Source organism: Cyprinus carpio, chromosome B3, assembly GCF_018340385.1.
Source record: "Cyprinus carpio isolate SPL01 chromosome B3, ASM1834038v1, whole genome shotgun sequence".
Classification (NCBI taxonomy): Eukaryota; Metazoa; Chordata; class Actinopteri; order Cypriniformes; family Cyprinidae; genus Cyprinus; species Cyprinus carpio.
In genome coordinates this window covers 27,634,555-27,647,596 of record NC_056599.1, presented here as the reverse complement: position 1 = coordinate 27,647,596, position 13,042 = coordinate 27,634,555, and the positions used below count along the sequence as shown (strand labels likewise).

General features: G+C 39.8%; 1 protein-coding gene across 1 annotated transcript in view; it reads right to left on the bottom strand.

Moving 5' to 3' along the window:
- Nucleotides 1–7,840, bottom strand: part of LOC109057155 (lens fiber major intrinsic protein) — a 94,495-nt gene extending 86,655 nt beyond the window's left edge. The window contains 1 exon segment of the mRNA XM_042721397.1: nt 7,744–7,840. Within this exon segment, the coding sequence (XP_042577331.1) occupies nt 7,744–7,840 (97 nt within the window).
- Nucleotides 7,841–13,042: the final 5,202 nt, after the last annotated feature.

Here is a 13,042-nt window from a genome sequence, read left to right as displayed (position 1 = left end):
ATCCATGATGAATAACAATTTGAAATTAGGTGTCTTTTGGGTGTATGAAAACAATTGCACACTCTTTGATTCTAGCTTCAAGAAGCAGAAGTAAAAAACACAAACACTGCACTGCTGACTGATCTCATAGGTTCAGTTACATCAGCATGTACTCAGTTCAATCTAATGGAAAACTAGAAAAGTACACCATCTGTTAAACACCCAAGCACTGTTTTCCCAACAGACAAATACTCTGTAAAGGTCAAACCTTCTTTCCAGTGTACTAGTGCTGATAGAAACTCTCCTATCAACTTATGCAATCAAATGTAAATTTTAACCTCTCTTCATGAGTATGTCCATAAAAAGCATATCAGTAAAGCCTCTTCACTTATTGCATCTACTCTTCCATGTAGCCGTTTTGTGGAGAGGATGCAATCTCAGTTCTGAGTTCTTTTTACACACTCTTGCTTTCTTGACTATAATGTTTCTGTGAAAGACAATGTCACAACAAGGAAATTGTTGCTTAACAGTTCTTCTTTCAACAGAATTGCTTTATGTTGATTATAATGTTACTGTAATGGATTATTTTCTTACTAGTACATTTTTTCTTATATTATTTGCTCAAATAATCTAAACAGTGTTCCTGAAAAGCGATGTTCCTGAAAAGCGCAATCCTTCGTCCTGGTGTCCCATGTTTTTCTGATACTTCTCCAAAAACAGCAAGGCATGTGGCTCCAGTTAATCCCGTGTAGTTTAGGCGTACCATCGACCTACTTGGAGTAGGCTACACGCAACACGCACGTCGAAGGTGTTCACAAGCCTGACCAGAGCTCGCAAAGCTCTGCTCCGGCCTTCTATGTCTCCCAGACCGATATGGCCGATCGCCACCGTTCTAGGCCTCCCCGTTACGTCCGTCAGTCCAAGAGTGGTGGCTTTCACCCAAATGCGGTCCGTTTCGAAAAGCTTGTCTCCCAAAGTTTTAAAACTGCGTGTTTCATTCACCCCAACGATCTTAATCCCCGGTAACCTCTGCGTCTTAGCCTTCTCCGGCGTACAGGAGGTTTATTCCGTGTTCCACGTGTCCAAAACAAAACCGGTGATTTTTTTTTCAGGCTCTTCGCCAGGTTCCCATTACCGCCCGTAACTCGTAAATGGGGAAACCAAATTGGTTAATCGTATTCTGGACTCTAGACGGAGGGGACAGCGGATATTCAGTACTTGGTGGATTTCATTGAGGTTACACGGCCTCTCCGGAGGGAGAGAAGGGGGTTCCTGCTCGGGAATACGGGATCACCGCCTTATTGAGGGACTTGTTACAATCTACAGGTTAAAGCAGGCTTGGACACGTAGGTCAACCGGCTACGTCATAGGGGAGTAGTTTGTACTGTCACGGTAGGAACGTCTCATGTGAGTTCCTCCGTTCAGTTTTGTTGTTTTTTTTTGTCATCTACGTTAGTCTCCATGTGCTCGTACCAACCACCTGATGTTGTCACCTTGTGTGTGATTGGTCCCGCTCCAGCTGATCCTCATCTCTCCACTTCAGCTACATAAACTCACTCATCTCTCTGTCTGTTGTCGAGAATCCTCCTCAGTTGTCAGCGTTCCCAGTTGGATTACCGCTCCCCCGTGTTCGTGTCGGAGTGTGTTATCGTGTTGTCGTTTCGTGTCGAGTGTTTTCAGTCTGTTCCACAATTTAAAAGAACTGTTTTAATTTTTAATATGAAATGTAATTTATTCTTGTTTTGTGATGATGAATTTTTTGTTTTTGTCAATGTTGAAAATTGAGCTAGTTAATATATCTGTGGAAAATGTGATTTTTCGGGATTTTTTGAAATTTTTTGGTAGAATTATTTGAAGTATAAATATTTTTTGAATTATAAATCTTTTCAACATTATAAATGTATTTGCTGCCAGTTTTATTGCTTGTTAATATGTCTTTTTTGGATAGTTTAATTTTTTATCACACTAAATTCTGAGACTTTAAATGTCAGGCAAATGTCTGTATAAAGAACGGGGTTAAAAGCTACCTTTTTGCATAACTTCACTTATTTTGGTTCTGTTGCAAGACACATTGCATTATATTAATTTACATAAAAACAAGGGTGCTGCTGCTGCTTGAGGAATGGAAACTATTTCCTTAAACCAACAACAGTAAACATCTAGAAAGAAGTTTAGCACGCAGTGTACTTTTATTTACTCAACAGACATAAAAAGGCTTTCAATCACCCAATCCATCATAATGTTTAATGTAAACAAAGCTTGTTGATGCCTATAATTACATGCCTTAAAAGCGGTATGTATGTCATACTATGTCTTAATTATCATTTACAGCAAATCATCTAACAAAGAACCTTTATATCCCATATCTAATTATGCATGATATTAAAGTTATTTCCTACTTGACTGCTTCAGATGTACTTTCCGGCTTTGGCACTTTTTGGAATTCAAAAGAAATTTGCAATGTCATTTTTTGAATGGAATTTAATGGGCGTCAGTGTAATGCTCAAGAGTTTGTTACTTATAAATTATGACTTTTATTAGGACTTCTAGAAAAAGACAAATACTCAGCTCCTGGGAAGTTTAAAATGTTTGTGTGGGAGAAGAAACTAGAGAAAGAACAGGATGAAAGTTTTTTTGTTATTAATTATGTAAAATATACAATTTTATATTGCATTCTATAATAATATATAAACATAATACTAATAATTGTATTAGTTGTTTATAATATTAAAATTGTTTGTTTGTTTTTAATTTCAAAGCATTATGCTTTTGAAGTCAATATAGTTTTTCACTGAATGTCATTGAACTTTCACTTTCCTTTTTTAAGGTTTTTTTAGGTTTAGGTTGTGTTATGTTTTGTTATGTTTTGGCACATTATTTGTTTATGATATGTACATTCATACATGTATAATACAATATTTGTATTGTAAGATGTAGAGTTTTATGGGGATATCTGGCACCACTTGTTCTTTGGTGATTAGAAGAGAGCTATAGATTCATCTTTGATATTCATTTTTGAGATTAATTTTACCAAAATGAGTTGAATGAAAGCATATTCCAGTGCCAAAACTACGAGAGTGATGAATTCTGAATGACCTTAGAGGTTTCACAGGGAGCTTTGTGCCTGTCTTGAGTGACACATGACAGATTGGGATCAAAAATGATCCAATCTATTTTGTTGAAGTCTGTCTCTTTGTGTGTGTTTGTGATGTATTATTCACACTTGCAGACACTTCCTCAGCAGTTTAAGAAATTGATATTACAGCTGTTTAAAAGTCAGTACCATCAGAAAGAGGCGTTTAAGTTAAGCACTGATCCAAACTCATTTCCATTTCAAACCTGCCACTCAGAAACCTTGTTGTGATTCTGTGCTACGTGAAAGATTTTGCTTCCTCTGTCTCCACTGAATTACTTAACAATTTTACACCTGCAAGCACAGTAGCAACTTGGATTTGCTATGCATATGCATATGATGAATATTCAAGTTGGAGGCTAGATTTTTAAAAAGCTATTACCTTTGATTGTAAAAAACCAAGAACCACAGTAACCACAATATGGTTCCTCATAGGACTAAACAATTGTAATGGCCAAAACAGTGAAGTCATAAAAAACTCTTTACTGGGGTGTAAAATCTGTAGTTACTGGAAAAATAAGCGTGTTTACAAGCCAAAAATTTGCTTTAAGGTGAGAAATGGGAATCTAATGAGCATGTAGCTGAAGTAGGTTGTCCACACATTATTGGGTATGTTGTGTATTCACTCTGCATCTAGAGAACTGGGAATCTAGAGCGAATATCATCTGTCATGGCAGGGAACTAATGACACACAGCGTGCTGCATGCACATTCCCATAAAAAACGTTTACCAAGGAAGTGACATTTAACATGTAAATCTCTTCATGCCTCAACTCTCACTCCTAATGTAGACTCACTAGAGAGCGCGTCGTGACTCTGCAATGGGCGATAAATAGATTAGGGCAAATATGGTGAGAGAATGAATGAGCCGCTGCTCACAATACACTCTGCAGCCACTTACACAGATTCACTCTTCAGTTTATGTGGAACAAGAGTGAAGGAAGAACACTGAAGGCAGAGATGAGGGAGAGCCAAGGAGGTCCATAATACCTGGAGAAAGCTACTTGTTCTCATTTATGTCAGTCAATAGCAATTACTTGGCTGGTGCAGGACTACAGAGGTATACAAATTGAAAAAACTAAATAAAAATAATTAAATAAAGGTTTGGTACTTTCTGTTGTACCAAAGGTGAAACAATAAGATATAAATAGTCTATATAGAACTTTTATTGTAGCTAGTCAACACTAAATTCATCTCCATCCTTCATCTATTTTTATTGTGTTATATCTATATTGGTTTATATCCATCCCCCATCTATTTCTATTGTTATATATATATTTATTTATTTTTTGTTGTTGCCATGACTACTTGTAGTGACTATTTGCACAGAGAGATATTATCCAACATTATTTTAGAGTAAGTAATATTTATTGCTGTTTGTACTTCCTCTCCCTTTTTCATATATATGTTTTGTTCCTTGCAAGAGTAAAATTGGGTTTCTCACACTTCTTTTCAGTGCTGCAACAGTCTAGTAATTGAGGTCCAAAAAAACTAACAAACAAGAAAAGTTTTTTTTTAATTAATTTATTTTTATTTATTAATTTATTTTTTTGGACGGTAAATCTCAAATAGATACATAAATAGTACATTTCACTGGGTAATTCAGAAAACAAGTCTCAGTTTCATAAGTTCTAATATATTTTATATTTTAATGTTTGACAAGTTACAATAAAGGTTTTCAAAACTGTGCATGCATATTCATCACCCTAAATGAAAAATATTCATAAGATTTCAAGAAAAAAAAAATAGTTGAACCAGTATTTCAATCAGTGAAAAACAAAGAGTGTGGATCAAACTGACCCCAACAAAACAATTTATTTCATTGGAGTACACGGTTACTTTTGAATGGCCATCAATGGAGAGAGATGCTTTTTGTTGATAGAATGGTGTAGTTATGACATCTATCAGCAGGGGCTAATGGGACTAACCAGGACAGTATTTGCTTGTTCAATTCAGTTATATTAGATTGTCCAGTGGAGGAATCCTCACTTAAATATGTACTATTTTGTGTATAATATTAATTTTGTAATTTTTTTTCTCTGTATCCATTTAACCAAAAGAAGATTGTGCCAGGTCAGGTGAACAGATTTTTTTACTTCCAGATGCTTGAACATCTGTTACAGCTAGATAACACAAATTACAACCAGTTTTCAATTATTATCAGTTGCGTTCCATTTGAGCTCCAGGCACATTTTGTACTCTAAGTCCTCAGCATTTAAAACAAACTTTAGTGATTGTTCTTTATTTTCCCTTATGACAGTATTGTTTGTTGTGAGTTAAATGTCTGTCCTGTGGTTGGTCTGTGGATGAAGCAATATGAAACAACATTTTTCAATCGTTCTCTTGAAATATCAGCAAGGTACAATGCCAGCAGGTAGTCTGCATGTACAAAGATGTGAACATGATGTCCTGCTGATCTAGACACACATAATGAATGTTGTAATTGCATTTTTCTTTGCTTAAAGGAATGAATCATTCAAAAAATGGAAGAAGCTGCAGAAACTGCTATAAATAATGTGAATAAATGATGACAGAAATGTCAGTTTTGAGTGAACTAACCATTAAAGTAGGAAAAATGGTAGGCAGAACACATTATAACATCCTGCTGTTGTCTTCCTGTACAAGGCTTTCTGTACAAGCACACAGACCACCTGCTGTAGTTTGAGCATCCTGATATTTCAGAAAATGAAATTCAAATTTAGCATTCAGGACGTGTATTTTTGGAGGTTTTGGCTTGTTCTAGTTCCGTTGCGTGTACCACTGGGATGTCTGTTTAGCATCAGGAGCTGTTGAAGAAGATTGAGGAAGTCCAGTGGGACCCACACAAACCAGTGTTCCAACACAAGCCAAGATGTGTATTGAAAAAACAACCATTTGTGGCTGTGGTGTTAAGGGATTTATTTGTTTATCCTGTTGTCACAGTGTCTCAAAATAACAATTTTTATTGCATGTAATGCTAAAAATTTGATACTGTGAAAAAACCCTGGGAAAGTTTTGTGAGACTGTACAAGCTGATGAATGACTAGCGTCCCAGATTCAGTGCGTTTGTGTGAGTGTGTATCTGTTTGGGTACTTGTGTGTGTGTGAGAGAGTGTGCATTTCCATGCATGACTGTCTTGCACAGAGATTATGATGTCACCGGATTGCCTCTCCATCAGTGTGTCTTGGACTCAGACTTTGTGTGTGTGTTTATTGCATGTATATGTGTGTGCTTTGGTTTGTATTTTCATAGCATTCCATTCTCTTTGTTCCATGACTATCTCTAGTGTGTGTTTGTGCTCAGCATGATCTCATTAGTCTGTGATTCTTCAATTAGGGCAACTATTATGTCTCCAGTGATGTTTGAAAAGACAGTTTAGTATTATATTATATTATATTATATTATATTATATTATATTATATTATATTATATTATATTATATTATATTATATTTTTGTAATACATTTTGTAATTTTTTTGTTATAGCCTTTTTAATAGTAATTTTTACACTGCATTTTGTTTTTAAATTGTTTTTTTTTTTTTTTTTTTTTTTTTTTTCTGCAACTGCTTTTTTGCCATCATATATACACCTTATTTTCAAAGGTTTTGTTCTCCGCAAACAAGTTTTGTCCTACATTTCAACACAGGTTCTTAGAAATAAAAACACCATTGATTCACACTAGGGGTGACAATCAAACATCCCTGGCAACAAACAATGTCCTCGGCAGCAAAGAACATTATTACAGGTTGTCTAGACTACAGATTCTGTCTTGGGTCAGTGTGTAATATATCAATATTTGTGTAGCAACTCCATTGGTTCTCCAAGTCCTTAAGTCAAGTACCACATCTGGTTGAATCAGAACATTCTTGTACCACCTAATCACAACAATGTTGCTCTAATTTATTTGATTTTGAGATCAAGATTAAGGACTGTGTGAATGACATGATTTCATGTTTTGATTAATATGAATATTTTTGTATTTAAGATAAATATTAGTGGTGTAAATCCCTCATCAGTCCTCTGACTGGCCATTTACTAGAAATGGAATCATACAGAATTTAAAGGTTCTGATTGTTTGGAATGATTCTGGTTCCATAATGGTTTGAATAATATATATTTTTTTCATTACTTCAAAGAAATAAATATTGGAGAAAATTCTTAATTCTTTCATTTCTTAATGCATTTTCAGACCCATTTTCTTTATTTGGATGACATGCAAATTGGCAGTCCAATTCAAACATAAACACTACATATATTTTGGGTCAACATACTGTAGTCTATATTAAAATGTCTGCCTTTCTAGAAGCAACTGGAACTGCTAGTTCCCTATTGATACTTCACTCGTACTGCGTCTGCTTAGATGCTATGGGAGAAAGTAATTTTTTTCCCTTGAACTGAAGCCTTTTTCAATAACACAGTGTAACTGCATGGTCATTGGTTCGTGCAGTACACTTTAAAAATTAACCAATGGCTCAGCAGCGGTGCTGCATGAACCTATGTCCACGAAGCCCGCTAAAGCCTGCCAGAAAGGGCGGGGCCATCTGGCTATATAAGCAGGTACTTCGCCATAGGATTCAGATTTATTCTCCTTCAGTGACGACATTATATGATGATCTCTGCTGAATGAAGATTCTGCTCGATGTTGACACACCTCGAGTGGAATAACGACCTCTCTGCTTGGCTGATTCGTCACCTTTCCCGCTGCCTTCAGTGGTGCACAGCAATGGTCCAGCTTCCTGTGCCGCCATCTGGCAAACCTTATAAAGAGCACATTTCTAAGAGCAGATTTTTGAAGCATTGTTTCAAATGCCGCACCGTTATTGTGGTATGTGCAGGTCTCCTTTGCATGCCGTTGACTGCCACCGTGAGTGCGTTTCCTGCTTGCTTCGCGTTCACCAAGACGGATTGTTCCCACTGTGAGAACATGAGTCTCACCTCTCTGTACTTGCAGATAGCTTTCTTTTCAGAAAGTGACTCCGCCCCTCACGCCCTCCCATTTTCTTCCTCCCAGGAGCATGTGAGTAAAAAACAGCGGGTTAAGAGAATCGCAGCACTCAAATGCGGGCAAGCTCACTTTCTCACTTGCCTCACTTTCTCCACACAGAGAGGCTTCCCTCATCCTCTTCCCCCAGCCTGACCAGCGTCCCTCTGCCAGCGCGAGCGATCTGGTCTCAATCGGTGGGAGTGATGACGAGCTGCTGGATGACAGCATGTCATTAACAGCTTTGGACGTGGAGGAGCTGTCGGGCTCAACTGCCGACCCCACCCCCTGCTATTGTCCAAGCCCAGCGCCGTTAAGCCTGGGATGACACCAAATTACTCCATGTCCTCTCAAAAGCCGTCAAGGAGCTGGGATTGGAGTGGTCTCCACAGGAGGAGCCCTCCTGCAGCCACCTACACAAATGGTTCCTGCCGGGGCATCATCAAGCCCCTCATCAGTGATCCTCTCCTTTTTTCCCAGATGTCCATGATAAGCTCACCAGGTCGTGGCACGCCCTGTACTCTGCACGTCTGAAGATAAGGATATGAGAAGCTGCCCCCGCTGGACGAGTTAGTGGCCGCGCATCTCTGCCAGCCCACTTCCCACTGGAAGGCAAAGGCCGCCAATCCATCCAAGCCATGTAGGATAACTTCACCCCTTGCTGGACGCACCTACTCCTCGGCTGGTGAACCGGCCTCGGGGCTCCATTCAATGGCTGTCCTCCAGGTCTTCCAGGACAAACTCCGGAAGAGTCTGGCCCAGACCCAGTGACACACAGGGAGCTGAGAAGCACAACGGACCTGGCTTTGCGTGCCACCAAAGCTACGGCTCAGGCTATAGGGAGTTCCATGGCCAGTCTAGTGGTGCTCGGGCAATACTTATGGATGAACTTGATGGAAATCAAGGATGTCGACAAGGTTCCCTTTCTTAATGCTCTGGTCTCCCCCACCGGTCTGTTCGGGCCAGTGGCCGGAGGCTTTGCTGAGCATTTCACGAAGGAACAAAAGTCGTCCCAAGCCATGCGACACTTCCTGCCAAAATGCCCTAGCTCTGCAGCTGCCTCTTGTCACCCCAAGTCTGCGCTGACTCAGCAACCCGAGAAGCCTGCAGCTGCGGCTGCCACCACTGCCCAGCCAGCCAAGCCTGAGCTTCAACAACATTACCGCTCGGCCAAACGATACCCATTTCCAAAGCACCGGGGACTCCATCCCAAGATAGCGCTGGACCCTGCCCCTCAGGTGTCGTCCTGATCTACGGGACAGAGAGAGGAAGGGGCCAAGTCTCGCTGTAGCCGGACCAAGCTGCCTCTTTTAAGCTGCCAATCACCCCATCCAGTTCTTGGTGCAATCGGTGCTGTGTTTGCTGCAAACTCTGGGTCTGTTTAAGCACCCAAGTGGCCATCCACTGTTATAGTGGGCAGATTAAAATGCAAACATTTTCAAAAAGAGAGCAGATTTCCTCTTCCATTTCTCACGAGTACCGTGTACCCTTGCAGCGACCAGACACTCAAATTAATCCAACCCCTTACTTCCCAGGCTGAGGCATGGCAAGCCATCCCCGGAGTGTCAGTGGTCCCCACTTTGGTTCAGAGCAAGGACGCACATGTCCTGCGCTTTGAAGTGAAAAATATGCTGGCAAAGGGAGTCATAGAGATGGTTCCTCCAGGTTAGAGCGAGTTAGGCTTCTACAGCTGTTACTTCCTCGTCCCCAAGAAGGATAGCGGCCTGCGGCCCATCCTCGATCTCAGACACCTGAATCGCACCCTCATGAAATGGCTGTTCAGGATGACAACACTGAAGCAGATCCACTTGCAAATCTGTCCAGAGGACTGGTTCTTTTCTCTGGACTTGAAAGACTCCTAGTTTCACATACAGATAGCCCCCCACCACAGGTGATTCTTGAGATTCGTCTTCAAGTGAGTGGCTTTCATGGTCTTTCCCTTTGGACTGTCCCTGGCTCCACACACTTTAACAAGTACGTGGATGTGGCTCTTTTCCCCCTGAGGCAGAAGGGAATCCGCATTCTCAATTATCTCGACGACTGGCTCGTTCTGGCCCAGTTGGAGGCGGAATCACTATCTCACAGAGCCCTCCTCCTCCTTAGCCACTTAGAATGCCTGTGGCTCAGGGTCAGTTTTTGCCAAGAATAGATGCCCCCCAGCCAATGAGTATTGTTCCTGGGAACAGTGTTCGATTCAACCCAGATGAGAATGGTGGTCGTGACATAGCGTGCTCAGGTCATACAGCAGCTCATGGCTTCCTTCAAGGCCGGTGCCTCTTGCCCCGTCAAGGTGTTTCAAAAGATGCTGGGACTTATGGCCGCAGCGTCTCCAGTGCTACAGTTGGGCCTGCTTCATATGCTTCCCCTTCAGTACTGGCTGAAACTGTGGATTCCATCACATGCGTGGCATCACAGATGCCTGCTTATCAGGGTAGTCCAGGCCTGTGTAACAGCCCTGACCCCTTGGAAAAATGCTCATTGGATGGAACGGGGTGTCCCCCTGGGAATGGTCTGCAGGAGAAAGGTGGTTTTGACAAATGCTTCCAACACTGGTTGAGGAGCTCTATGTGGAAGACTTACAGGCGCTCTCTGTGAGCCCTACCTGCATGGAGTTCGGGCCTGGCGACTCTAAGGTTGTCCTGAAACCGAGGCATGGTTATATACCTAAGGTGCTCTCTGCTCCATTCAGGGCACAGGTCATTACACTTTGTGTGCTTCGTTCCTCAGAAAAGGACCAGGAGTTGAATTTACTCTGACCCATCAGGGCACTGAAAGTTTACATAGAGCGTTCCGCCCCATTTAGGCAGTCTGAACAGCTCTTTGTTTGCTTCGGTAGCTGTGCTAAAGGGCATCTGGTCACGAAGCAGAGACTTTGTAAGTGCATATTTGATGCTATTATGCTAGCCTTCTCTTCCTTGGGCCTGTAATGCCCCATTGGAGTACGAACCCATTCAAATAGAGGTGTCGCCTCTTTTTGGGCATGGTCTAGTGGTGTGTCCATTGCAGAAATTTGTGAGGCGGCCGGTTGGGCTTTGCTGTCAACATTTGCTAGGTTTTATAACCTGGACGTCCCAGCCTGGCAGGCTAGGGTTCTTTCTGCATAACTGGCATGCACCTGCTTATGCAGTACTGCTCTGAGCATGAGTTACATGCTCAAACCCATCAGAGGATTTACTTGTGCACTCTTGGCCCTCATGGCGTGACCTCTGTGAGCTTAGTCTGTTCACCTTGGGAGGTGTTTCCTATTCTTGTCCCCTTGGCCTTACCTCCTCTGCCAAATCACGGCGTGATTGTACTGGTTCCCAAAGCATCTTAGCAGATGCAGTACGAGTGAAGAATCGATAGGGAACATACTCGATTACAAACGTAACCTCAGTTCCCTGAGATACAGAAACAAGTCATGTGTAGGAAGAATGATTGATTGATATTTTCTGTTCTCTATTACAAGGGTATCAAATTGGTTTATCTGATATGATTTATGGTTGTTTGCACTTTAGGTAGACACTATTCATCACCCCTGTGACCCACTGAACATCTGGGACTATGATTTTAACCTGGAAATTAGGCTATAAAGAAGCAAGAAATATCTGACCATATTAAGACTCTTGAAAAACAGAATATTGAAAAGAAAGAAAGAAAAAAGAGAAGCAGTGGAAACACTATTTTTTATATTCAGTCCTCTTTCCTGTTCATTAATGGAAAGAAAAATTGGCGAAAGCCTGTCGTCAGCTCCTGACAGCGGTGACTGAAACACTCCCCTCAGTCCATTTAAAGACCACGATCAACTGGCAGCCGAACACTTTGTTTTTTCCACATATATTTAAAAAGGGTCACTTTGTCACAAGGTGCTAAAAGGGCTTCGGGGGACAATATATTTCATTTTATTGTCTCCATGGATGTGTTCTTCCACTGATCTCAGTCTGTACTGGGAAAAAGAGGCTGGTACATGATTTTAATGTTATTCAAAACTACTGCCTTATTGTATAAGGCACTGCTAAGCATTTTTGCAGTGTTGTATTAAAGGTGGCTATGATGTTAGAATAGAGATTTGTTGCATGTTATTCAATTTAGTGTACCAATCACTTAAGCTCAGAAAATGGGCCACCCTTGTCAATATTTGGAGAGCAAATAAAAATAGGATTGAACAAAGCTGACTGAACACAATGTTTCAGGTTTAGTTTCCTTCTCATGAAACTTCACTCTAGTGACTTTTTCTTGTTTCAACTAAAGTAAATGTCACCATGGTGCTATATTCATATTTTAAAATGTAATTTATTCCTGTGAAGGCAAAGTCATTAGTCTACAGTTGTACGTGATCTTTCAGAAATCATTCTAATATGCTGATTTGCTGCTCAAGAAACATTTCTTATTATCATTATTATGTTCTTTGTGACTTTTAATCTGCTAGTGGTATGAGGTGAGATTTTAAAATGAAGGCAGTTTTATATATTTATATATAAATATTTACTTTATTAATATGTTTTTTTTATTTTATTAAATATTTTTAATACTAATTATACAATTCATAGTGTTTTTATGCATTTTTATATTTATTTAAAAATAATAACTAAAGGCAGTAACAATTTGAACAATATTCTGGAAACAGTTTATAATAAGGTTTCATTAGTTAACATTAGTTAACTACTTAATTTAACATAAACTAAGAATAAACAATAGCCTATACTTCTACAGCATTTAGTAATCTTAGTTAATATTAATTTCAACATTTACTAATGCATTATTAAAATCAAAAGTTGTGTTTAACATTAGTTTATGCACTGTGAACTAACATGAACTAACAATGAACAACTATATGTGTATTAACTCATGTAAACAAAGATTAATAAATACTGTAATAAATGTTCATTGTTTGTTCGTATTAGTTAACTCATTAAATACACCTTATTGTAAAATGTAACCAGTATTTTTTTATTTGTGAACTTATGTTCAGCTGTTCTTTTTAATAGTC